This window comes from Vipera berus (assembly GCF_964194415.1).
Source record: "Vipera berus genome assembly, chromosome: 5".
Lineage (NCBI taxonomy): Eukaryota > Metazoa > Chordata > Lepidosauria > Squamata > Viperidae > Vipera > Vipera berus.
In genome coordinates this window covers 45,417,197-45,444,876 of record NC_138207.1, presented here as the reverse complement: position 1 = coordinate 45,444,876, position 27,680 = coordinate 45,417,197, and the positions used below count along the sequence as shown (strand labels likewise).

The following is a 27,680-nucleotide window of genomic DNA, read 5'->3' as shown; positions in this document are numbered from 1 at the left end:
CGCCACCCGGTACCGGTCTGTGGACCTGGGGTTGGGGACTCCTGGCTTGATGTTTCCACAAATTAGATCTTTTCACATAGGACAAGAAGGAAAAGGCTGATAGGCGTTTTAACTATGTCCCATCCTTTGGGAAGTATAGCAAAGGATCAGTAAGGCAAGAGCTAGCAGTGCAACCTTTGCCATATCCAAACTCATAGGCACATTGATTTCATCTGTTACAAATGATGAAGAAATTAGTAGGAGTCAGTATCTCTATCCAAACATGACTCTGGGAAGAGTGCACGCTTTTTTCTTTTTTAATAAAGTTTGCCTCCATTTTTCCTTGAATTGTTAAGTTACCAGGGTAAACCTTCCAATAGCTATACAAGTAGTCTCTGAGTTATGATGGTAATTGGGACTGGGATTGCTGTCACTAAGCGATGCGTTCATAAAGTGTGATGTCTTGTGACCACATCGCTTTGCAACAGCAACCCAGGCAGCTCTAGCTGTCATAACCCCAAAACATGCAGACCATTAAGTGGAAAGTGGAGGGAGTCCAAGATAAGGAGCATAAGGATACCTCAGGGGTGGGGTGGGGGCCCTGGGAGGCCTGGGTAGGCTGTAAGCAAGTTGGGGGAGGGCTGCTGCAGTGTGAGCTCAGGGAGGCTGGGGAAAGAGGACATGGAGTGCACATGTGCAAGTGTAGAGAGGCCTAGGGAAGGGGAGCAATGGTTGTGTGCGTCTGTGTGAATACAAGGAAGCCAGAATTGAGGGTGCTGGTGAGTGCATGCCTGTGTGAGTGCAAGGGCATTGGTGAGGTCATTGTGTTTGAGTGCAGGGAGATGGGGAACAAGGACAGAAAAAGGGGAAAGAAGGTTGCAGGGCATGTGAGTGAAGAAAGGCTGGGTGAGGGAGAGAATTACCCAGGTGGCTTGGGTCCTTCTCTGCTGGCTTCCCCATTGACTTGCTTGTTGGCAGAGATGGTCTACAATAGCAAGATCTTCGTAAGTGGTTCGTAAGTGCAAACTGGTTTCCAAGCACCCAAATTTTGTTCATGTGACCGTGGGGAGCTGCAACAGCCAGAACTTCAAGTTGTAATTCTCTTTGTTCAGTACAATGCTCATAATTTTGAACATTCTCTGAACTAATGGACATAATACAAGAGCTATCTGAATTATCTACATAGTATAAAAATATTTTAAAAAATTAAAGTTAATCGAAGTGGTTCGTGAACTAAAAAACGAAATGTCCAAGAGAACAAAAATAACTTTTCTTGCTTCTGTAAAGATCACAACGTATGCCAAGCAAGGAACTCTAGGAGGAATATTCCATAAGTGAGGACTTATCATTGAGCACTTATCACTTTCACTAGGTTTGACTCAATTTAGCTAGGGAAACTGAAAGAGGGTTTGATGCAATGATTGTATCAGGTTGGTAATATAGGAGATGGTCCTGTCAAAGAACCTGGTCTCAAATCCTGTTGAACTTTTAAATAGGACAAGACATTTTTTTTATTTTGAAGGTTTATTGATGTTTGTCCACTGGCTTCATATGCACATCCCATTAATATAATTTGATCAGTTGGATTTAGAAATGAAGCGTTATCTTGTGCAGATGCCCAGATACTAATGTCATAGCGTAATGTATAAAACACATCAAACAAATATTATGTGAAAGTATTAATGTTATGCAAGAAGAATACATGGAGCAAAACCAAGTCAGAAAAGTTCAACAAATAATTGCGTTTTCATTTAATGTTGCAAGAGTTCAGGAGACTTTGAGCCAAATGTTATATTGTGCAAGTCACGCACTGTAAAAAGATGGTGTTTGCTGCATAAAATTAACTCTTTCCCTTCCCTTCAAACATAGAGGAACATTATAACACACCACAGGACAGCCAGTTACTGATTATGTCTCGGCCTCAAACTGAATGCCAGTCTGTAGTGTAGACATTTTTCAAAAATATGTTGATATTTATTTTAACTAATTAACCAAGGGATATAAATTCCCCATCCTGTGGGCACCAAACACTTTCCTTAGAATTAAATCATCATTTGCTCTGGGTTTAGTTATTTTATATGAAAGAAAAACCTTTTCACTATGTTTAGTTTTTTCAAAGGTTTCTGACGTTATTCGACATTGGTGTCACCACTGCTAGCTAGAAATAAATTGAGGAAGAGAGTAAGTAGAGAAAGAGTGAGTTTAGTGTAGTGTTAAGGTGCCAAGACAAATTAATGCCAGATCCATTGATTTGTATCTCCCAAGTCTTAGGAAAAAGCCAGCCAGCTCTTTTCCATAGTTCCTGAGTTTAATTATAGGGTTAAAGATTAATGGCATTTTATCAGGTTCCTAATACTGCTTTGCTGAACACTTGGGACTTTTGCCCTGGCTTCCTGAGTTGGACAGAACAATTTGGCAACAGCTAGAGGAGAGAACATTGGTCATGGCAGCAGCAACTCTGGAACAATATTGTGGTTCTGTTTTCTGGGTAAGTGGTAACTTCTCTCAGAGTTATTTGCTCATCTGTTAGTCACAATTACTCTGAATGTAATTGTCATGAATTGTAAGAAGACGTTTGATAACAGCAAAGCAATTTAATTTGTCTTTTGGGATAGTTACTCATGTATACATAAGATTGCAAATGAGGCATTAACAAACTCACTGTATTTCTATTTTGAAACGTCCTTATTGGTGTTAATTTACAGTGTCTTATTGGTGGGGGCTTCAGAACCTAGTTACAGGAAAATGTTTACATTGTTTTCAATCCACATTGTAACAATCATTTATAAATACGTTCGTTCTAAAGAGAAAGTCTTTAGACTTTCTTTTATTAAAATTCTTTTTATTTTGCAAAAAAGAAAAAATGGATGATCTATGTGAGCAGTAATACAGATTGGATGGTTGACTGATTCCACCCAAAAAACCAGCAACCCACTTGTGTAAAGAAAGCATGTCAGAAAAGCAAGTTTTGCTTAACTTTGTCCAAAATGTGTTAGTTTCCTAAATAGTTTTTGAATGGGGTGGTGTTGAGATATGTTCCTTTCCTTTTAAATTCTAAGTGATATATCACATGATTATTATGTAAGCTGCTCTGACTTACTTTTGTGATTGAGGTATACATAAATGAATGAATAATTCTGATTCTCTCATGTAAAACTTAGTTTCATGAATTTTGGGAAGAGAACACCTCTGCTGTATTTTGTAATCACCCCGATTTATAGTTCAGTTTTACAAGCCCAGACTAAGTGACAAAAAATCTTTTCAGATTTACTGCACTGGGAGTGGCATAAAACTGCCCCAGTATTTTTAAGACAGAGCTAGGTATACAGGTAGTCCTTGATTTACAACCACAATTGAGCCCAAAATATTCATTGCTAAGGAAGACAGTTGTTAAGTGAGTTTTCCCCCATTTTACAACCTTTCATACTTGAGTGATTAAGTGAATCACCGCAGTAGTTAAGTTAGTGACTCGTTAAGTGAACCTGGCTTCACCTTGTTTGTCAGAAGGTCACAAAAGGTGATCACATGACCCCCGGACACTGCAACCACTATAAATACATCTCAGTTTCCAAGCATCTGAATTCTGATCATGTGACCATGGGGATGCTGCAATGTGCTGTTGTAACTTAAAATGGCCACTGCAGTGTACGTCAAAATGTCCATCAGTCATGGACATTTCGATTCAAGGTGTTTGCACCGTTGATTCCACATAATCTGGCCTAATCAGTAGGGCCAAATTACGATCAACCGTAATGAAGAAGAATGGACATTTGTTTACTCGTCTGATAACCTGAACTTGGCTTTTTGTTTATTTGTTTTCATCTTATGGTTTAGATCAGTGGTTCCCAACCTTTTCTATACCCCGCATCCCTAGAACGCTTCTGATATATTCTCACACCCCTTACAAAAGCTCAAAATAATGGCAACAAATTATGTATATACACTATAATTTTGAAAACCCAAGTTTTCACACACCCTGGAATATCGTCTTGCACGCCCCAGGGTGTTCCCAACCCGAGCAGCCCTGGTTGGGGATCCCTGGTTTAGATTATCAAGGTGATCCGGTACTCAAATATAATTTATTTAATAAATTAAAGAACAGATGTAAACTGCCGTAAGATATAAATTATAATAAAAAGTAAGATAAACATTCTAACAAGGCAATCCAACTAACAATCATATTGGATGGATCATGATCTTCCTGATCCAATGCTGGGTGGGGGCATTACATATTGTGAGCAAAGTAGCAATTTCTGCTCTGTGGGGACAGAACTATTTAAAAGATGCCATAAAAATAGCAGATTTGCCCTAGCACCCCTTGGAGAAATACTGTAATTCACATGATTATTCCTAGTGATAATCACAAGCCACTCGCATTACTAGAGACCATAAATTATTACAGCAGGCACATATGTTATTATTTTCAGCTGCATTGACTGTTTATACAGAAAGGCAAACCACATGTATGATAACAACAACTGATCGATTTTGGACACATCTTACACCATAGTGTAAAGCACCTAAATAATTCCACAGCATGATCTCTGACAGAGCAACTCTGTTCCTTTGAGTAGGAGTTAAACATAATGGATTGGGTCCAATCTAAAGTTACTGAATTTAGGCTCAGTTAAAATCAGTGGGACTTGACAAATGTTTTTCAGTTGTTTTAATGATACTTAAATATTGTCATTTACTGCAAATTACTACAGTAAATAATAATTGTGTAATAATGTGTAATTGATAAATAAGAATGAGAACTGCTATTAGCTACTACTTGGCAAATAAATACAATCCAGTATCAATAGTGGTGTTAAGCATCTATGTGTAAAAAATGCAAATTCTTTAAAAAGTGTTTTCCAGTCTTGCCTTCTAAAACGAACTTAATTACAATTCAATCATACTGTTGTATACATAGGTTGAATGAAAGAGGATGTGAATGGATGAAAAATAATGAAAGGATGTAAGAAATGGATATTAATGCAAATAGTGTTTTGCTACATTATGCTAAGTTATAAATCCTTGAGATATACCATATTGCTATTGGCTTATATGTTTAGCAACATTTAAACTGCAGTAATTGCTGTATTTATAGGCAGAGCAAAGACACAATGGAACCTTGGGAAAAAGTACAAGAGACAGACTTTTTAGATATTAACAATCCATTTCAAAGTGAGCCTTCCACATAAATTGATTATTTTTCTTTCTTGTTACTCCCAGAATTCCTCTTTCCTGGACGACAGTGATGCTGATCTGCCACTTTGTTTTGAACAGACAATTCTTGTCTGGATCCCTCTGAGCTTCCTTTGGCTCTTTGGCCCATGGAAGCTTCTTCCCATGTGCAAATCTAAGCTGAAGAAATCATCAGTCACCAGGCTGTATCTCATGAAGCAGGTGGGAGAGAAACTCCTTTCTCAGGGGTTGTCAAACAGTAGAAGGATACTCAACTCAAAGGGTACCCTCATTGTCTTGAAATAGATAAGGTGTTAGAAATGTGAGAAAATTCAAGATGATCCCTTAAAATGTTATGTCTCCCCTTAACCTTATATTGTGTTCCTATACAGTATGAAATTATTGTTCTTGTTTTAAAACATGTCCATGTTCTATAGTTAATCGATGTACTACATGTGTATGGGTGTATGTGAAGTATACATTTAAACGTAGCTAAAAAAGAGGAAGAAAAACAACAAAAAATATCCAAATATGATATATCTAGAATTGTCCTTGAATCAGCATTCTTGAATTTGCTAATTAATGTTAAGTGTTGTTTTCCCCCCAAAATGTTGCTAAAATGTATGTACTGTTGGAATGTCTTGTTCTATGGATTAACTTAATTTAGTTTTGTAACAAACTTGATTGTTATGGAACACAGCTGTAGTCACCTATTCTTGAGTGTTTTTTTAAAAGAAAAAAGCAACGAAGGCTTATTTATATAGTTCATGAAGCAGCTGATTGCTTAGCTATGTCTGATGAAATAAAACCTAATTGCAAGAAAATACCCATAAGCAAAAGTTACATGGGTTTTTAAAAAATTGCTATTCCTAATAACCAATGACATTTCTTAAAACTGAAGCCAATGAACTGCCTTTCTAAGAACTGGCTGTGTTACACTCATATTCAACTTCAGCTTCATTAAGTGCATTTCAAGGGGCGATGCTATTTTGTGTGGCTTTAGAAAGATTTCTTTGAGTAAAGCATCTCAAATCCTGGTCTTAAAAAGCTAAGTATGAATTCAACTAACTTCCCACGTTATTATATTTGTTTGCTAAATTTTTTGTTTTAAAGAGGAAATTTTTTAGCCTGATTCCCATAAAATTTAATATTTAACTAAACAACCCTTGACCCGCTAGAACATGGTTTCATGCAATGTTAAGGCACAACCAGGTAAAAATCACACTGTAGCTTAGTTTGATGTATAGATTGTGTTGGTTTTCTCCAACCAGGTGTCATGTTGGGTAGTTGTTGACCAGCATCTCTATACATTTAATAGATAGGTCTCTTGAGGATGTTAGTGAACTTACTCTAATGCATCTCCAACTATGTTGGAGTTTTTGTGGGAGCAATTACAGAATGTGTCACCTAGATATGCTAATCAATTCTCCAGTGGTCAAGACACAGTGAGGTACTGCTTGAAAAACCATTGGGTCATAAAATATTTTTGGGTTGTACCAGCTGTCCAGCTTTGGTTCTATTTAGCAGATTTCTGGCTTGTCTCAGAAAACCTACGGAGGGTTGGACCTAGTTAGTATTGGATTTCCTAGCCCACAATGAATTCTTAGCACTGTAGGTTAGACTAGGAGGTTTTTTATTTTTAAAAAAAATCTCCAAAAATGCAGTTGCAAACCACTACTGTTTTGTTGTCAGCTGCTGGAACATTGCCTGAACAAAAAAACAAACTCAATACATTGCAGTCTTTCACTTTTCCTTTATATTGTGGTTTCTTCTCCTTGATGCCTTGTAAACTTTTTGAAAATTTGTTCCTTTGAAACCTAATGGGCAGCAATGATTAGTAATTTATCTCACTCTCTCTTCTTCTAAACAGGTGCTGACTTTGCTGCTCTTACTGATGGCATTAAGTGAAGTGGTTTTTACCATTGTTGAAGACTCAGGGAAGCTACAGGACCCCATCTTTAGTAATGGAAGACCTGCTGTCCAGTATACAAATCCTGTACTCTATTCCGTCACTTGGGTGAGAGTCACTTCTTGCCATACTTTTACTCTGTATCAAGTCAAAAGCATTCTTTATTTAGTTTTCTCTCCAAGTTGCTGACTCCAAACATAAATTCAGCACCAATCTATTCCCATTGTTTAGACTAGTACTCATTAAAAGCTTAGAGAGTGGATTTTCTTTAGGCCAAAGTTCCCCAGTGTGGCCGCTCATGATGGAATTGTTGATTCAGCACATTTAATGGCGTGAGGTTAGAAGGGACTGCATTAGAGAATCAGGGGAGGAAATTCAAAGACTTTCCCCCCAAGTATTGCACGTAAGATTCTCAATCAGTTTTCTGGGTCGGGTCTTTTTCTTTTATGTTGTTTAACAAAAGGAAACTCTGATTTAGAACAGATATATCAGGTTTCATTGAAGATGCTTCTTTCATACAGCAATGGATGGAAATTAATCAAGGAGAGAACCAACCTAGAAATAAGGAGAAATTTCTGGACAGTTAAAACTATTATTCACTGGAATGGCTTGCCTTCAGAAGTTGTGGGTGCTCCATCACTGGAGGTTTTAAAAAAAGAGGTTAAACAACCACTTGTCTGAAATGGTATAAGGTCGTCTACTTGAGCAGGGGGGTTGGATTAGAAGATCTCCAAGTTCCCTCCCAACTGTTATTCTGTTAGATTTTCATCAGTAGATCAAATGACAGCCTTGGGGTTTGCCCTGAATATATTTAAAATAAATATTTTTTCCCATCATTAACTTTATCAGCTCTGCCCTTTGCTTCATCCCCCCTGCAATTTCTATTAAATGCAAATACCCAGGCATTGTACTGCTGACCTTGTCTCAGTGGAGTATGTTTTGCTACCTAAGAAAGTTAATCTTCGAACTGCTCTACATTTAATAAGTTCCATGTCCCCTTAATGGAACTATTTGATGGGGCACTATTTTCTTCTGAAGGACTTAAGCCAATTTAGACTTACAATCTCTCTGCTTTTCTCTACACTACAGATACTTGTTTTGCTGATCCATGATAGCTGCCGTTTCACTGTGTGCAGAGATTCGGGGATTCTTTTCCTTTTCCTCACCTTTTCTTTGATCAGTGGTATATTTCAGCTCCAGACACTTATCCGGCAAGCAGTGCAGGTGAGAAGCTAAAGAGAGAGAATGAGAAACGGGGTAATAAAGCCTCTTGGTAGTAGTTTTTCCTTTAGCCATGTTTCCACTGCAAATAAATAAAAATACTACATTCAGTTTAGCTAGCCATCCATCAATTGTAGCTTACCCCACTGCATGCACCTAATGCTGCAGGGGTAGAGATTGGGGGAATATCATCTGTGGGAAAAGAAACCACGCATGGGAGGGTTCTTCCAGGTTCTCTAATTGCCAGTGAAGATTAAGGCAATTTTATTTCTTGGCACTTCCACTCATAATTCCCATATGCTTCCCTTTCTTGCAGGGTGCCATTACAGATGTACCACGTTTCATCTTCTTCGTTGGGTCCTATGGACTTCAATTCCTCTTATTGTCTATTTCAGTTATTTCTGACATTGCTCCTGAAATGAAGGAAGCTGCGACGAAAGTAAGAGTCATTTTTAATTTGCAGAGTAATTGTCAAGGTAAGGGATAGTCATGGGCATTCTAGGGAGGATACCTGCTTTCAGACGGCTTCCCAGTACGGTAGGGATCTTTCCACCAACCAGTTGTACTGGAGCCTTAATTGCAGTTTGCCACAGCACCCACTTCATGCATTATAGGGTGGGAGTGACTGAAATCCTTGTTTGGAAGATCAGACTGCATCATCACTTTGGTTCCTAAATTTTTAACTTTGTAAGTTCTGCCTCCCTTATTTCACAGAACCCCGAGATCACAGCCTCTTTCCTGAGTTCCCTCACTTTCCATTGGTATAACAGGTATGGAGTTCTACTTGGAAAAAGACAAGGGAATGTCAACAACAATAGGCATTAGTGTGGATGTTTTAATCTGAGATGCTGGGCAGTTCATGGTGGAGATGTGGATACAGAACTTTAACAAAATGGAAATAGGGTAGACTCTTATTACTGCTCAGAATTGACATCCCTTGCACCTCACATTTCATTGTTAAAGCTATGCAGAGTAAGCAGGATGTCTGGATTTTCACACTGATAGAATTTGCTATACCTTTCAGTATGGTGGTAAAGGGATATCGGAAACCACTAGAGATTGATGACCTCTGGGATTTGAGGGATTCAGAGAAGACGCAGCAGGTTTTTTGCACATTTGAGAAGACTATGAAGGCTGGGGTCAGAAAGGCTCAACGAAAACTAGAGATTTGGCATCGGAAGAGGAAACAGCGTTTAGCAGCCACTGACCTGACAAATGGCTTGAGCAAGGCCCAGAGTCAAGATGCATTAGTCCTGGTAAATATTACTATTTTGTGGGAAGTCTTACATTTTATTTCTGAAAAACAGCAATGGTGGAAATGGGAGAAATTTAGCACATGACTTTTTCCACTATCTGCTGTATCTCGGTTTTAGACAGCCTGGTGACAATAAGATTGGTTCTGCATAGGTGGTCTGGTTGGAGGACTGAGATAAGCAGATGCTTGATACCAAATTTTGCTTTGAACTTAGGAAGAGAAGGAGAAAGAGCCCAAGAAAATGGTGATTGCTGGAGAACAATCCAAAGATTACTATGCTAAACACTGGTTAATTGTTGCTTTGTTTCAAACCTGTGCTGGAAAGCTTCTGAAATCTGTGGCACTGAAGGTGGTATATGATGTTCTGGTGTTTGTGAATCCACAACTGCTGAAGTAAGTCCTTATTTCAGGTTTTATTTTAAGCCTCACTGGTCCCATGGATGAACAGATGACAAAAAAACAAAACAAAAAACAAACCAGCACTGGAATGCCAGTTAACAAAGTTTTGGTGTAAGATTGTGTCAAATACTGCTCAAAATTCTAGATAAAAATTAGAAAATAAAAATGTCTTCAATATTTCCATAATTTTTGAGACAAATCTTTATGCTTTGCTGTTTTGCAGGATCTTATCTGAGTCAGTCACTGGGACCAGAGGTTTAATCTTCCAAGCTTTTGGATTTGTGCTGAAGCCCATCCTCAGGGAACGTCTCTCTCAACAAATTGGGTGATCACATATTCTGGTTGAGAGAGAAGTTGTTTGAGGATGGGCTCCAGCATGTGTCTGAAAGCTTGAAAGACTAAACCTCTGGTCCCTGTGATTGACCCAGACAGGACCCTGCAATATTATCCTGGGACAGGTAAATTTGCCTTCATTCATGTTGCTGTTTTATTTCTATTTTCAATTCACTAGACAAAGACTCAATGTTATTCTGTGATGTCTCTTCTGCTTTTTGCATTATTTTGCTCTCTGTATTTTGCTCTCTTATGTAAAATAATAATAATAATAATAATAATAATAATAATAATAATAATAATAATAATAATAATAATAATAATAATAATAATAATTATTATTATTATTTAATTTCTATACCGCCCTTCTCCCGAAGGACTCAGGGCGGTGTACAGGGCAAATACAATAAAAATACAATATACAAAAGTTAAAAAGGAATTAAATATGCTGTCTAGCTCTTTCTAATACTATCTCAAGCCACCAAATTGAGATCCTGTGTTCCCTTTCCGCCTAGGATATATGAACTCTCATGTATGCATCGTATCTTAAATTGTTCTGGGAGTCAGTGGAAAGGAGGGGGCAGTCTATTTTTCAGTAGCCTCAGACCCCACTTTGCTATGATTGCTAAAAACCTAATAGCACAATTTCCTCTCCCTTGAGGTGGAAAACACATGAAAACTATGGAGTAACCCCTGAAATAGATGTACTATAGGTATAAAAAAGAGATAAAACAAATCTTGATCCAGTAGTTAGCCCTTCGCAATATATGTTGTGGCTTTCATCCATTTTACAGTCTTTAGCCCCCCAACTAACTGTACCTTTCAGTGATTTAAAAGCTGCCAATGCCAGTTATAGACTTTAAAGTAAGCCTGAAAAACAAATATCTCATTCCAGACTTCTGCTTTAAAATTGTTCTAGGATAGTTTTATAAGTGACCATATCACAGAATGTCTTATATCTGTGACTAGGACCTGAAAACAAGTTTGTCCTGGTTTAATAATGCAGCTTCAATCCCACTTAATTATTTGTAGGATATGTTACAGGTAAGCAACCCAAGGCCACAGGGCTCCTTGTGACCCCTGCCAGTGTGACTCACCCACCCACTGACCTTCTGTCCCTTGAAACATCTTTGTATTCCTGAATAGTGGTGTTTCAGTCTGTAGGGGCCTCATTTCTCATTGTGAGTCAGGAAATATAATGTAAGTCCTGAAATAGGACTAACATGGTTTAGAAAACAAAGAAACAACCCAACCTCTTTAAATCTCGCAAAAAGAAAAAATGACCCCATGAAGGACAAAGCAGGTATAGACAGAGTCAGCAGGAAGTGTTCTTGGTATATGGTCGTTAGAACTCTATATGGCATTCGGGGTGAAGTACAGGTTATCTTTTCTTGTAGGATGATGATCAGCTTTGTATCTGATCCAAAGGCCTACCCTTGGCAGGGCTATTTGTTTGCAGTGCTGCTCTTTGTGACTGCATTGGTGCAGTCTTTCTGCCTACAGCAGTATTTCCAGCTGTGTTTTGAAGTTGGAATGAATTTACGTACTTCCCTTATGAGTGCCATCTACAAAAAGGTCAGTTGGCTCTTGAATTGGTGGTAGTGGATGATTTTCCTGATGCTAGCCAATCTGTGCTAATAGGATGCTTCCTTCTTATTGGGTAAAAGCTGGGCTTGTTCAGCACTGCTGTAAATCTGTTGTTTCTGGATCTTTATATTGATGTATATATATTGATGTATATATATATATATATATATATATATATATATATATATATATATATATATATATATATATATATATATATATATATATATATATATATATAATCAATGTGTGTGTGTGTGTATGTGTGTGTTTGTGTGTACAAAAGCTGAATAAAAGATTGCTCCTAACTAATATATCATTCCAGGCAAGTGGCTTGTTTGGCTAGGGATAACTGGGGCTTTGATCAAAGCAAAGATAAAGAGCATCAGGATGCATATCATTGCATTTGAACAATATTCTGTTTCAAAACCTCAAAATCGATTCTGTTCTCAGGCACTTACCGTCTCCAACGTTACACGGAAGGAATCAACAGTGGGCGAGACAGTGAATCTGATGTCAGTAGATGCCCAGCGTTTCATGGATTTCACAATCTATATGCATCAGCTGTGGTCATCTCCACTGCAAATGATTCTATCTCTTGTCTTTCTGTGGGCTGAGCTGGGGCCCTCTGTGCTTGCTGGGATTGGTGTGATGGTGCTACTTATCCCTTTAAATGCTGTGCTGATCTCTAAGTCCAGGACTGTTCAGGTAACTACAGGTTTTTTTTTTCAGATACTGTCACGAACGGTTAGCCTACCTGGAATTTGCTGAAGGCCCATATTTCACCAGAAGCCAATTTGAGAAATGCTTCTCAGGGAAGCTCTTCCTTTTTACCCCTGCCCTTTGCTTAGTCAGCTTTCTGGCTCACAAAACAATGGTAGTCTGATGGAGGAACAGTAAATGAAGATGTTTACTTGTTCCTTAGTTTTCCATCTGGAAGTAAGTAACTGGTTGCACTGAAGGAAAATAAGCAAACAAACAGCAAATCTGGCAGCAATGCTAATAAGAGAAGAGTTATATATATATATATTTATTTATTAAACCTATTTATACAGCGACCCAACTCAGACATAGGTAACTTTGGATGGCTTACAACATTTAAAAAAATCTGTCATAGAAGAAAAACCAATAGCCCCCATCCCCTATGGCAGCAATTTTTCATCTTGTTGATCAGCTCTATCTCCATTAATTGTCCCCAGGCCTAGTGATGAAATCGCATTTTTATGGCCTTTTGGAAAAGCAACAGGGTAGGGCCAAGCTTATCTCAGGGGGAATGATATTCCATAAAGAAGTGGTCACCACTAAAAAGACCCTTTGTCATGGTTCCACCAGATGTATGTTCCTAATCGATGGGACCCATAACCCTGCCTTCCTGTTCTGAAGGATAAGGTGGATATATCAGATGAGAGGTAGTCCTGCAAATAGCCTGCGCCAAGCCATGTAAGCCATGTAAATCAGCTTGAATTGTAGCCAAAAGCAGATTGGCAGCTAGTGCAGCTCCCGCAGAGGAGGTGACATATATGCAAGTCTAGGCCCATACAAACTGTTAAAGCTGCTGGATTTTGAACTAACTGAAGCTTCTGGATACTCTTCAAGGGCAGTCCCATGTGGAGTACATTACAATAGTCAAAACAAGAGATACAGTAGGTGGCTGTAAGCAGGGCACTTTGGTCCGGGAATGGAAATAACTAGCACACAACTGAAAGTTGTGCAAAGGCCCTCCTGGCTACAACTCCTACCTTGAGCAGGAGTTGCAAGTCCAGAAGAACTCCCAGATTAGGCACTGGGTCACTCTAGGCAATGCAATCCCTCATTCTCCTTTCAGAAACAACAGCAAATCCCTTTGACTTTTTTAAGGCATTGGTTCTTAACCTGATGGTAATGTGGACCTACTCTGGTGCCGCTACCGAGATACTTGTGTAAAAAAACAGAGTCTGGGTATTTTTAAAATTAATTAATTAAAAACAGTCTGGCTGGTTTTATTTATTTATTTATTTATTTATTTATTTATTTATTTATGACTGGGGAAAAGAGTAGTTGGGTCAAAGAGTTTCAGAACTGTTGGTCTGAGGCAAAATAAAATTAATCAACCAGTGGAGGTATCCACATAAGCATCTAATATTTTATATGATTCTATAATTCTCAGCTCTGATATGTACTTCATTTATTTGATCAGGTGAAAAATATGAAGCACAAGGATGAACGCATGAAAATAATGAATGAAATTCTTAATGGTATCAAGGTGAGCAATAAACTGGTTGCCATCAGTAGGGTTTTATTGCTATATCTTGCATTGGTCAGACTAGGGGGTTATAGTAGAATTGTTTTTCCTGTTGGGGTACACATTTCCTCACTTGTACCCTGGTCTATAAACATCACTGGATAGGGCCAAAGGCAAAAGGGGGGAAACTCAAAGAAAAAATAAGCCTGAAGCCACAGTAGACCAAAGATTGTAGATTTTGTAATCATGGTGTAAGAGTGGATAACCTTCTGAAGGCCAGAGATTTTTTTCTCTATATATTTGGGAGGGGGTGAGGCTGTAGTGCGTGGGGTGGGATTTGTAGGATTGGGATATTGGAAAATTTAAAAATGCTTTAAGTCTGTTTCAAGGACTGAACAACTTATTTGTGTGTGTTCTGCAGAAAACCACATTACTTGTTTGCAGTAGAGTAGTTAAGGATGTCTTAAGTTTTGTGAATTGTTTGTGTCAGTTTAGCCAGACAAGATATGTAGCAGTTATGATTTACCTGAAGTCTCTCTTAGATGCCATCCTGAAACAAACATGTGACAGTATCAAAGTTTCCTTTGAGTGTTATCAGTGTACATACTAGTCCACCTTAAAAATGGAAGCAGAGTGGAAAGAAGCCATCTCTTTTGTTTTGAATTGTTGGGGACCTCAGTATGACTGAGCACTGCCCCCCCCCAACCATTTGATGAGTATCTTTGGTCTTTTGTGCTTTCTGAGCTTGGTTGGTGGAGATGTGATTTTCTCCATTTCCCCTGCAATCATTAGTACTGATGATATTACCTAGTCAGGTAACGAAACATCTGCAAGCAAATAACCAGTCTCAGAGAGCACCAATGACTCCATGATTCAACTCTGAGCTACATATGTTCTCTTCTATTGATGAGTATCTTTCAGATCCTGAAGTTCTTTGCTTGGGAGCTCTCATTTCAGAAGCAAGTTGAAAAGATCCGGGCTTTGGAATTGAAAGGACTGCTGCGCTTTTTCCATCTACAATCAGTTGGCATCTTCCTCTTCTCTTGTGCACCTTTTCTAGTAAGGCAATCCAGGGAATGGGAGGGGCATTAAGAAGAGGTAAACAAATAAATGAAATGTGAAACACAAATAGAAATTTTGCAGTATCTATCAGTATGATTCTGTTCATACTGATAGATGTTAGTGAGGATGAGTCCAGCAGAAACTTGGCAATTTCTCACATGGCCTTGTCTTTCTGGGCTTTGGTCTTAACACATGTGCAGGACAGCAGGCTGGGGGGGGGGAAATAGTCTCTAGCTTGACTAATTTTAATTAAGAGGGATGGCCAAGGTTTGTTGACTTAGAACCAAGACAATTGCCTGTCTTCAGTTAAAAGATTACACTATGAGCTTGAATTGAAGACTGGAAAAGCTGAATGTACTTAGTGCAAATCCATGACCATCCTCCTCCTCCTACTACTACCAAAAAAAACCATTCTCAAGGACTGAAGGTTAAATGTATGTCTGACTCACAAAGCAACGCAGTTAAAAATGTTTTGCCTTCCCATATTTGTTGCTCTCTTAGATACCACGTCAGATTGAAAAAGACTGATTTAGACTAAAGACTCTGAACTGCAAACAGAAATAGACTGCCAATTATAGCTGTAAAATTAAAGCATTTCTTTTGAGTTAAGTCTATAAAAATAGGCGTTTTATTAAGATGTTTAAGTAAATATGTTAGTTTGGATCTACTGCATATATAGGATGACTCAGAACATAAACATACTAAAATATCCACTTTCCTGATTTCTGCAATGCAATTTACAGCTTAAAAGCTAGGTACCAACATCAACATATACATTAATATATATCACAGAAAAGTTTTAACTATATTAATGCAGATATTATTATAGAAATACTGTATATGAATGGGCATTTCCTCTGAAAACATTTGCAAATAATGTGCACACTAGAAATAGTATGTACAAAAAATATGCATTACAAATGCTTACCAAAAATCTGTGCAATTTCTTTAAAAAAAAACAAAGCAGGAAAGATTTTTATATGGGAGGAAAAGTGGAAAAATTCACATCTCTCCCTCATATTCTAAATCTGTCTCCACCTTGTAGTCTTTCCTTAGTGGGCATTTCTCCAGACTCTTACAACATTTCTTTAGAAACTAAATAACCCCAACTCAATCACTTTTCATTTGCTTTTTCCACTTCTGTCACCTAGGTCTCTGTAGCTACCTTTGCTGTCTATGTGATGGTGGATGAGAACAACATCTTGGATGCACAGAAGGCCTTTACTTCTATAGCGCTCTTCAATATCCTGCGCTTCCCGCTTGCCATGTTTCCATTGACACTGTCCTCCATGGTGCAAGTGAGCAGCCTTACAAGGAATATATACATCCAGGGAGATGGAGCCTGATTTCAGAATTAGTGCTGATCTCTTTCCCATATTTATTTTGTATCATTGGCAAAGAAGTTCCAGTAGAACAGACATGTCAAACTCGTGATGTCACGTGACATTACGCAACGTATCGGGACAGTTTTGCCATTGCCGGCAATGGGGTGGGCGTGGCTTCTGGATGAAACGTCCGGCCTGCGGGCCAGCAGTTTGACACCCCTGCATTAGAATATGTGTAGAGCGTGAGAAGTTATAAATTTAAGCTCAGTCACCTATTGTTGTGATTCAGGGTCAGCCTGTGGGTCCGGCAGCCGGGTCGGATGACTCGGATGACTCAGACGAGGGGGAGGAGGAGGGTGTTGAAGACGAACTTGCTGATGATGGCTTGGAGGCTTCGCAGAGCCCCCAGCCAGGCCCCTCTTCTCAGCTGCGCGAGCCCGACAGTGCGGATGATGATGACCCACAGCTGGCCCTGTTCAAGGACGCCCGACGCAGGAGGCAGTCAAGCAGGAGCAAGCAGAGAAAGGCTGTGGGACTCCTCGGAAGGAGGCACAGGGAGGCCACGCCCTGAACTCTAATAAAGGGAGTGTTTGGGGAAGGGCTGGTTGCTGAAAGCAGCCGCTCCGTTTGAGGATCAAAGTTCCGGTATCTTGTTTCATGTTTTGTTGCTTGTTTGTGTAATAAATCTTGGCAGACGTTTTCCAGCTTCAGACGCTCTCCAGCCTCTGCCGTTTGTACAGGGGTTGCCTTTCTGCAAGGCCGGTAGCAGGCTGGTACAGAACACCTATATGTATTCCTCAGTCTGACTTGAAGTATTAAAAACTGTCAAATAGATTCTAAGAAGTATCCAACAAGACTGCCTGATGGCTCTGGAGCTATCTTCTCTGACTTTGTTTTTAAATTTTACAGGTGAAAGTATCTACTGATCGACTAGAGAGATACCTGGGTAGTGAAGACCTGAACACTTCAGCTATATGGCATAATTCCACTCCTGGTAAATTAAGTTTAGGGTTCAGACGTGGGTGATCAAAACAGGCAAAGCTCTGGGAATATGCAGAAGGACAAGTCTGTTTGTGTACTGGGTCTGGACTGAGTAGTTCTCTCTCCCTAATGTTGATGTTACCCTTTCTTTGTCTTCCAGCCTGTGCTGTGAAATTTCACAAGGCCTCTTTTGCCTGGGAACAGGACTCTGAAGCCACTGTAAAAGAGTAAGTCACCATATAGAGCACAGGTTGGGCTGTGGGTGGAATGGGGTTCTTTTTATTCAGTGACATACTGAGTTGGGCAAAACAAACAAATACATTCTGTTGTTCTTAGAGGATGTCTGGCACTGCTCAGTGGAGACCACACTCTTTAGCATAGGAACAACCATTTTTAAAACTGTCTCCAGGCATTACTTCACATCTGTTTATATTGCATTCTTCTCTACAGCATCACCTTGGAAATTGCTTGTGGAAGCCTTGTAGCCATAGTGGGGTCTGTGGGATCAGGAAAATCTTCATTGATATCTGCCATGTTGGGCGAGATGGAGAACATCAAGGGACACATCAATATTCAGGTGAAGGGAAAACCTTTTTTTCCTGAATTAAATATGGACTATGTAATAAATAGAACTAAGTACTCGGGTAGAATCCTGAAGTAAGGTTACTGTTTGGAAGCTCATCTCAGTTTAAAAACAGCAATAAAACAAACATCCTGTTCCATTCCCAGTAAATAGATAGATCTATCACAGAGTTTACTATGTTGGCTAATTCCCTTGTAGAGAGATTTCCCACTCATCTGAACCTTCGAAAATGTGAGTTGTTGCCTGCAATCTGAAAGAGATCCAGGCCAGTCCCTCACCTGATTGTTTTTAAAAAGTTACTCTGCCACAGACTTTGCCCGTCTTAAGTACTCAATGAACATCATTTCTTTTTCCTTGCATTCCTCATTGATCCAACTGCTGACGAAAGACGATAGTTCTTTCCAGTTATTATCTTAAGTAGCTGGATATTTTCCCCCCCCCTTTTCTTTCAGGGATCTATGGCCTATGTGCCTCAGCAAGCATGGATACAAAATGCGACTTTGAAAGACAACATCCTTTTTGGGTCCCCCCTCTATGAGGCTCGATATCAACAAGTGTTAGAGGCCTGTGCTTTGCTTCCTGACCTACAATTGCTTCCAGGAGGAGACCTAACTGAGATTGGAGAAAAGGTATCACCATTGAGCTCAATAATCAAAGAAACACTAAGAGGTAGAGCCAGTATATTAATTAGTTTAATTTCTGCCAGATTTATCAGGAATTTTTTTCACAACCTAACTAGTCTTATTCTTCTAACTTGAAGAATAACTGGCTAACTCTCTCTAATTGTGCCAAAAAAATCTAAGCCTAGCAAACGAATACTATAGGATGCATGATGTAATCATCCTTGATTTAAGTAGCCCTGGAATTAACCTTTTGTGCAAACAACGTCACTAGTATGGATCATGGAGAAGTTCAGTGTACTTTCTTCCATAGGGAATTAACTTGAGTGGAGGTCAGAAACAACGTGTTAGCCTAGCTAGAGCTGTGTACAACAATGCGGATACCTACTTATTGGATGATCCCCTCTCAGCTGTGGATTCCCATGTAGGACGGCACATTTTTGACAAAGTGCTTGGGCCAGAAGGACTGTTACAGAATAAGGTAAATTTGCACTATGGGTTGTGTTTTGAGTATAGTAGATGTTTTTTTTACTTATTATTATAAAAATTAATATATGTTTCTTTCTTAGAAGAAGATAATAAACCAGACCTGAACATAGCCCATATAGGAAACTTGTTCTGTCCCAGTCCACAGAAGCACACGAGCGGGGTTCAGCATGTTGTTATTTCACTCTGTCAAGCCCCTTTGTCATGCCCCAGGTTCCAAATGCAAGTTCAGTCCTTCAGAAGTCTGTTTCCAACAAACCACAGTCCTCTTTGCTTCTACGGCTTGGGGGTGGGGGGTAACATTAGCCAGGTAAATTACCCCAACTGTCTTGTTTCAAAGCGCAGCACAGGCAAACATGGTTAAATGAGTTCCAGGCACAACAAAGTCAATGCAAAGTCAATAGGTTCAAGGCAGGAGGAAAGCAAAACGGAGTCCAAGGAGTCAAGGTACAATAAAGTCAACGGGAAGTCAAAAGGTTCAAGGGCACGAGGAAATCGTTATGGAGTCCAAGGAGTCAAGGGACAATGAAATCAACAAATAGTAAGGAGGTTCAAGGCAGAAGGAAGTCAAGAGCATGCACGAAATGACTAATTGTGAATGGTTGCCTCCAACAACCAACCAAACCCCTCTGTCCACTTAAGTCAACCCTGGCTGATGTTTCTCATCCGGAGGGGTGAGGCTGCTTCTTTGCAAGTAGCCTTGCCAACTTCCTCTGTGCCTCTTGGCATTCGGCTCTCCTTGTCCATGGATCAGGCGGGAACAGCAGCTGTTCTTATCAGAGTTGACCCGCTGCTGATCCATCTCTTGTTCTTATGCTTGCGCAAGCAGCTGCTCATCCAGTCGAACACTTACCCCACTCCCTGATGTTTCCAGAATTGACTCCTAGCCATGTGCTTTCCTCAGTCTTTGGACATCCCACATCTCCCCTTTCGGATGGTCCTGAGTCCAGCTCATCCTCCTCATCCGAGCTGGCCTCTGGCAGGGACATAACAAAATAATACTAATACTAATCCCCATCCCTGAAAGATATTGGCTGGCTTGGGTGCACAGATTTTTTTAAGATTTGGTTTTTCAGCTGGTTTAAAAAGTCAGTAAGACTTTTTAAGTAAGACAGTAAGACAAAGGGACGCAGTGGTTCAGTGGGTTAGGACGCTGAGCTTGTCGATCAGAAGATTGGCAGTTTGGCAGGTCAAATCCCGAGTGCCACGTAACAGAGTGAGCACCTGTTACTCATCCCAGCTTCTGCCAACCTAGCAGTTCGAAAGCACCTAAAAATGCAAGTAGAAAAATAGGGACCACTCCGGTGGGAAGGTAACAGCGTTCTGTGCGCCTTTGGTGTCTAGTCAGGCCGGCCACATGACCATGGAGACATCCTTGGACAAGCGCTGGCTCTTCGGCTTTGAAGCGGAGATGAGCACTGGCCCCTAGAATCGGAAACGACTAGCACGCATGTGCGGGGGAACCTTTACCTTTACCTTTAAGACTATTCAAAATAGCAGACCATTCATCGTAACCTTACCATTTTCCTGAGATTGGATTCCTAAGAAGAATGATTACTAACGAATGACATAAGGTTGTGATGGCTGGCTCTTGTCCCTTACAACAAAAGGCAAGAGAAGGAAAAGAGTAGGTTTGATTGCCTAAGTCAGCAGTTCTCATCAGGGGTCTGTAGGATATTTCAAGGAGCCCCAGGTGAAAAATGTAAGAAGTAGGCCATGGCATATGCTGAGGGGGCCACAGAACATTTGGCAATTTTGCATACTGAAATTCAGATGATTGAAAAATATAGGGGAGGGGCAAAGAGACCAAGGGTACAACACTTATCTAATCATGAAAAGAATTAAGTATCTGAAAACTGCATTGGCAATAATGCTCTATTTTTGAGGAGCCATGGTTGTATTGGGCTTGGATATTGTTTTGAGAAATGGAAAAGTCGTAGTATTTCTGATATTAAGATTTTGATTCAAGAGATATTTAATTTATCTGTTTTTGAAACGGCAATTTTATCCACTAATTAAAAAAAATAAACGCAATATCTTCTGCTTTTCTTCTTCATGGAGAAAATCTACCTAACTGGTTGTTAGGAGTTAAAAATGACTTGCTGGCACATAATCAATCAGAAAATGTGCTCCTTTGCCATTGATTTTATAAACCTTGTAACAACAGAAAATTATCATTTAGTTTTTTAATTTAGAAATGTTTTAGTATTGTCTGATATGTGAGGGACATCTGACATGCATAGTTTTCTTTTTAATGTTTTTTACTACTTTCTTTTGTTCTTGTCCTTTTTCTACTTCTTTGCATTTATTCATTTAAAAATTCATATAAAATTACTTAAGATACATAAATAAACTATTATCCATTTTTAAAATGTCCTTTGAAAAGAGAAAGAGAAAAAAATAATACTGAGGGCATTGAATGCTTTGTAGAATCATTGTTTATTTAACATGACCTAAATCTGGGATAGCATGACTAAGAAGGCTAAACTATTCTTTGAATTTGTTACACTTATTTGTGCTACAGACACGGATCCTAGTGACTCATAACTTAAGCTTCCTTGCACAAGTTGATGATATTGTCGTGTTAGAGGCTGGATCTGTCACGGAACGTGGTTCCTACAATACCTTATTGGCAAATAGTGGATCATTTGCTCAGTTGCTCAACACATATGGCAACCAGCAGGATAATATACATGAAGAAGAAGCTATGGGTACGGTAAAAATAACTAAAGATACAGCATCTAGAATTACTCTCGTGGCAATAAAATGTCATTTGATGAACTTCAGATTTGCTCACCTGAGCGCTGTTTCCTTCCTTCTATTCAAATATCCCATGCTCTTGATTATTTTCAGCAGGCATAGAAGAAGAGCAGGAACTGGATGATTATCCTGAACTTGTAACTGAAGAGATACCAGCTGATGTGGTGACTATGACACAGAAGAATGAGGCCAGTGTCCAACAAAAAATCTTCAACCGCAGGTCAGTTCTTTTACAAGCCCATTGTTCCTTTGTTCCCTTTCTGTCTTCCTATTCTCCACTTGTTTTTTCTGCTCTTTTCAATCCCTGGTTTTTCCCCTTCTTTTTTTCCTGCCCTTTTGTGATTTTTGCATATCTCCTGAACCTGGTCTGGTTATCTTTCTTCATAAATTATTGAAGCATCACTGGAAACAGCTCAGCAACCTAAATTTTATCTTTGTCCACCTGATGCTGGTTTGTGTCATCCACAGACCATAATTTACAATGCTTTGTTCTACTGTTTACCATACTGCAGAACATCCACTAGCAACAAGCAGAAAGGAAAGAAAAGGGATCTTGGACAATTCATTGTTATAGTGACAACTCTATAACTACAGTAATGCCTGGCTTCCACTAATGTTTGTGGCTAAGGAAAAGTTCTCAGATGAAGCCGTGGGAAACTCTCCAAAGTATGCAATTTTAAGAAACCGTTCCTTTCTAACACGTTGTGCCACAGAAGTAACTAATAATGACACTCAGCCCCAGTATACCCAGTAAATCATAGTCTTCATGCTTGTCTTATTATAGCTTGCCCTAATATGGGCATCTTCTAAATATATGGGATATGTGTTTATTTTTCCTACCTTAATCTTAACATGCTGTGTAATAAGATAAAACAGAGGGGGGGAAAGTAAAATACACAATAAGGCATCAAATGCAGCTAAGGACCGAAGTAAATTCAATAAATCCTTTTGAAGAGTAGGATTGAAGCCATTCACTCATCCACACAACACCTAGATTTGAGAAGTTTCTCTATCAATTGGCTTGGATGCAAGCTAATCAAGCCAATCTTCTGTGCAATTCTCTGTCACCTTTGCTCTGGTGCTATGTCTTGTTCTATTGTGGACCCTAGTTTCATTATGGAACACTACATAGCTTAGTTCCTTCCTTCCTTTCCACAGCCTACCTCTTGGCAGCTCATAATATAAGTAAAACAAATTAAAAACACAGTGCAAAATAGATAAACAAGGATGGGAATCTGACCACTTAACACACACATAAACACACATACACACAAAAACATGTACTGCGTAAAACATCCAATAAGGGGCTCCATCCAACCTAACTTGGGAGAACATTCAGGTCTTTTAGAGATTCCAGGATGGCATCAGGCTGGGAGCCATGGGGGATCTCATTCCAGAGGGCAGGTGCTGCAACAGAGAGGGCGTGTGCCCTGATAGAAGGCACTGTTTAACTGAATGAACTCTGAACATACCAACTCCATTAGGTTATATTGGCTAGGCAGAACCTTTGGGAAAGAGCCATCAAGCAACGTGCTCCTCTGGACCTCTATTAGCCAGCCTAGAATTTCATCACTGGGTTCCTTTCTGAGTTGTTTTAGGCAAGGGTGCATAGGCATTATGAAACCTTTGGAAGATTTTTTTTTCAGAAATATTTTTAAAGAGCAAGACAATATAGTGCCAGAGCAGCCGAGATCTAGGAATTCTGCCTTTTACCATTAACATTTCTGTTCTAGCCGCAGTACCAGCAGTAACATATCTATCAGGAAGAGTCATCAAGGGCATTTGAATGAGAAGAAAACAATGACAGAGTTTAAAGGACAGAGATTGATTGATAAGGAAGCCGTGGAAACTGGCAAGGTAAGAGATGAAGACATGGGAATTTTACACCCTTCTCAAAGAGATTATTTATGGATGGTAGTGAAAAAATAAAGCCTTGTGGGGGTTTCTTTTTGCGATGACTAGACACACTATGATAAATTTACACAATACATTGTTATATCACACAGCTTCCTCAATGAAAGGCTGTTGCATTGGCTGGGCAGAGCTAACTTCATCCTCCTAGCTAGCCCATATGAGTTGGCTTAACCACATAACCTTTTAGGGCAGGCATGTCCAACTTGGGGCCTGCAAGCCACATGTGGCTCTGGACAGCTAGTAATGCAGTTCCACAAGATCGTGAACCTTTAACATTATATAATATAGTTATATACATTACCTAAATTATATATTTTATATGTGGCCCAAGACAATTCCTCTCCTCTCAATGATTTAGAGCTTAGTCCTTATTGTTATTAAAGTTACTAAACTGAAATATAGTCCTCTTCAAAAATTCTTGCATTCATTGGAAATTATGTGCTGCCTCAATGTGGATGCTCCTTATATGCCTACAATTGTACAGCAAAGTTGTTGCTAGGCTCCAAGCCAGGTTCCAAATCTACTCTAAGCAATGATGCTGAGCTCCTAAGCTCCAGGCAGGATCAAGCCAAGATTGGCTGCTTATTGTGGCTTGTGGTCCTAGCAGTTTACCTTATGTCTTGCCTGTCATTGTTGCACTTACCTAGACGTCATTTTCCATTTCCTCATCTGCTTGCTATGTTCTGCATCAGCTCTCCCTTTTATAGGCTGAGAGGTATGCTAACCTTGCAGACTATGGGCTTCAGCATGGCCCCGAAAAGGCCAAGCTGTGGCTAAAATAGCTGGCTGTGGACACCATTATATCAGTCCAATAGTGTGGCCATGTTGGTCAGTCTGCCTTTCTCTCAGCAGATTCCCCAATTGTTCCCCCTCAAGATTTCTTGGCAGAGCCAGGACTGTAAAACAATCATGTCCCCTTAGGGGGTTGGGGGATGAACTGAATCTAGCATTACAGGGAGGGCTTTTGATTTTGCCTAGCAGCAGCCAATTCCAATCCATGTTTTCAGCATTGCTTTTCCTACGTGCAGACCACACTTTCAACTTTATTCCTTTGTGTAATGACAATCTAGTTTTGAGGTCTTGATTCTTGTTTATGTGTACTCTTTTTTTGCCATTATCTGATGCTTAGTATAAGAACTTTGGGATTTCCACTACAGCCTTCCTGTGAATAGCTCTGTCTTTAGTTATGATATTCTAAGGCTAAGCTCTTATATCCATGTCAATATATTTGTGAGATGCAGATTTACTGGAATGTAAGGAGTCTGCAGGATCTGATATTATAAAGTAGAAAACAATTGTGCAGTGTACGATTCATAACAATGCTGTGCTATACAGGTGAAGCTATTTACATATCTGCGATACTTTCATGCTGTCAGTTGGGTCCTCTCATTAAGCATCCTCATCGGTTATATTGGACAAGCTGCATCCTTCGTTGGTTTCAACCTCTGGCTTAGTGACTGGACAACTGATGCTCTACGCTATGAGAATAAGACCTATCCAGTCACAGAACGTGATATGCGTGTTGGAATCTATGGAGTGCTGGGTGCAAGCAACAGTAAGTTTCCCCAAAATCTGACCCCTTGCTATTATCCCTTCCCTGCCCCCTCCTCAGACTGGAAAAAACAGTCTGGAGGGACAGAGAATTATCATAAACAGCAAAAAAAGGGCCATCCCGTCATCAGCATAATAAATTATGCTATACAAATATTGGTAGATTCTTTTTGGAGGTTTGAATTCTGTACTTCAGAACAGAATGAATTGAGAGAACATAGCAGAAGACTGAGTTACATGTTTATGATATCAAGATGCAACACAAAGGTAACAGAAGCCAAATGTATTTTATTCAGAGTACCTTATCAATGTTCCCACCTGCATCAGGGTCTGAACGGTGTTTGTGTTTCTTCTAGGTTTCTTCCTGCTGATCTCAATTGTTCTTGTTTCCTTTGGTACTATCCGAGCTTCCCGGGTCTTGCACAAACAGCTCCTCAGTAATATCCTGCGGGTGCCTATGAGTTTCTTTGACTCAACACCAACTGGTCGTATAGTGAACAGATTTGCCAAGGTCAAAACTCTGGCTTTGTGGGGACCTTACAATTGATACAGCCAAAGTACTGATCATGAGTGGGACAGTATCTTGAACCTGGGGGTCTCCTGGGTGCAATTCCTGTTTGATAAGGAGGTGGCAATTGTGTTCAGGAGGGTTATAATACAGCTATTTCTAATGTGTAATTGCAGTAATTTCTGGATCGGAAAACTCTGTTCACAATCTGTCATCCCCTAGCCATCTCTCATTTGGATTTGTAATGGGAGTCCTCAAAAAGCATTTGGAAACCACAGCTAGTACAAAATGGACTGGCCAAGTACTGACGGGTGTTTCCTATTATACCTATGTGACTCCAATGCTTCAGGAGCTGCATTGGTTTCTAGTTGGCTTCTGGATGCGATTCAAGGTGCTACTTGTTACCTTCCAGGCCCTACATAGGTATGACCTAGTTATCTTCAGGACTGCCTTCTCCCATAGTCATATGCTTGTCTGATCAAATCAAATAGGCCTTTAGGCCTTGGGACTCCCTCCCTGAAGAGATCTAATCTCCACCTTCCCTCCTGTGTTTCAAAACCTTCCCTCCTGTGTTTCCGCCCCAGGCGCCTGATGGATCCGGAAAGGTTTCAGACGGCGCTTGGATTGATTCCTGCCTCCCTTTCCCACAGCCCGGTCGAGACCTTGGTTGATGCCTGGCAACGGACTGCTTCTGAAGCTCTCAACCGCATTGTGCCTTTGTGGCCTCTGACCCGGCGCAGGTCCCGGTTGGCCCCTTGATTTTCCATGGACCTACGGGAGATGAAGCGCTGGAGGAGGGGCCTAGAGAGCATTTGGAGATCCAGTCGGTCCGAATCTGACTGAATACAGTTAAGATCTTTTACCAGATCTTACCTTGTGGCAATGGAGGTGGCGAAGTGTGCCTACTTCGCCACCCTCATTGCGTCCGCAGATAATCACCCGGCCGCCCTGTTTAGGGTGACCTGTTCCCTTTTAAATCAGGGGACAGGGGAGGACCCCTTACGAGGATGGGCCAAGGAGTTTAGTCAGCATCTGCTGGACAAAATCGCTCAGATCTGTACCGGTCTGGACTCTGACTGGGCAGTATCTGACGAGGGGGAAGCGATGGGTCTGGCTGACATTATTTGGGAGGAGTTTGACCCTGTGACTCTGGATGAAGTGGACAGGATCATGGGTAGATTAAGTGCCGCCACGTGTTTGTTGGACCCGTGTCCCTCCTGGCTGGTTTATGCAGCTCGGGAAGTCACACGAGGCTGGCTCCAGGCAGTGATTAATGCTTCTTTGAGTGAGGGGTGCTTCCCTGCCGCTTTGAAGGAGGTGGTGGTGAGGCCCCTCCTCAAGAAACCTGCCTTGGATCCAGCTATTTTGAATAATTTTCGTCCTGTCTCCAACCTTCGCTTTCTCACAAAGGTTGTTGAGAGCGTGGTGGCACGGCAGCTCCCGCTGGTCCTGGAAGAAACTGAGTATCTGGATCCATACCAATCGGGTTTCAGGCCCAGGTACAGCACGGAAACGGCATTGGTTGCGCTGGTGGATGATCTCTGGCGGGCCTGGGATAGGGGTTATTCCTCTGTCCTGGTCCTATTAGATCTCTCAGCAGCTTTTGATACTATCGACCATGGTATCCTGTTGCGACGTCTCAGGGGGTTGGGAGTGGGAGGCACCGTTCTACGGTGGTTCTACCTCTCGGGCCGTTAGCATACGGTGTTGGCAGGGGGGCAGAGGTCAACCCCGAGGCCCCTTGATTGTGGGGTGCCCTAGGGGTCGGTCCTTTCTCCCCTCCTGTTCAACATCTATATGAAGCCACTGGGTGAGAT

General features: G+C 40.4%; 1 protein-coding gene across 1 annotated transcript in view; it reads left to right on the top strand.

Annotated features, from left to right (window-relative positions):
• The first annotated feature begins 2,390 nt into the window (after window positions 1-2,390).
• ABCC2 (ATP binding cassette subfamily C member 2) overlaps window positions 2,391-27,680 on the top strand; it is a 35,013-nt gene continuing 9,723 nt past the window's right edge. The window contains exons 1-23 of the mRNA XM_081328162.1: window positions 2,391-2,467; window positions 5,197-5,370; window positions 7,019-7,165; window positions 8,147-8,281; window positions 8,595-8,717; window positions 8,993-9,048; window positions 9,303-9,534; window positions 9,748-9,926; window positions 11,663-11,840; window positions 12,306-12,560; window positions 14,029-14,094; window positions 14,995-15,132; window positions 16,287-16,433; window positions 17,370-17,454; window positions 17,602-17,668; window positions 17,892-18,018; window positions 18,477-18,653; window positions 18,958-19,125; window positions 21,655-21,841; window positions 21,984-22,110; window positions 23,624-23,747; window positions 25,140-25,359; window positions 25,712-25,866. Coding sequence (XP_081184288.1) covers window positions 2,423-2,467; window positions 5,197-5,370; window positions 7,019-7,165; window positions 8,147-8,281; window positions 8,595-8,717; window positions 8,993-9,048; window positions 9,303-9,534; window positions 9,748-9,926; window positions 11,663-11,840; window positions 12,306-12,560; window positions 14,029-14,094; window positions 14,995-15,132; window positions 16,287-16,433; window positions 17,370-17,454; window positions 17,602-17,668; window positions 17,892-18,018; window positions 18,477-18,653; window positions 18,958-19,125; window positions 21,655-21,841; window positions 21,984-22,110; window positions 23,624-23,747; window positions 25,140-25,359; window positions 25,712-25,866 — 3,312 coding nt within the window. The 5' untranslated portion in view covers window positions 2,391-2,422. The remainder of the gene's footprint in view (window positions 2,468-5,196; window positions 5,371-7,018; window positions 7,166-8,146; window positions 8,282-8,594; window positions 8,718-8,992; window positions 9,049-9,302; window positions 9,535-9,747; window positions 9,927-11,662; window positions 11,841-12,305; window positions 12,561-14,028; window positions 14,095-14,994; window positions 15,133-16,286; window positions 16,434-17,369; window positions 17,455-17,601; window positions 17,669-17,891; window positions 18,019-18,476; window positions 18,654-18,957; window positions 19,126-21,654; window positions 21,842-21,983; window positions 22,111-23,623; window positions 23,748-25,139; window positions 25,360-25,711; window positions 25,867-27,680) is intronic.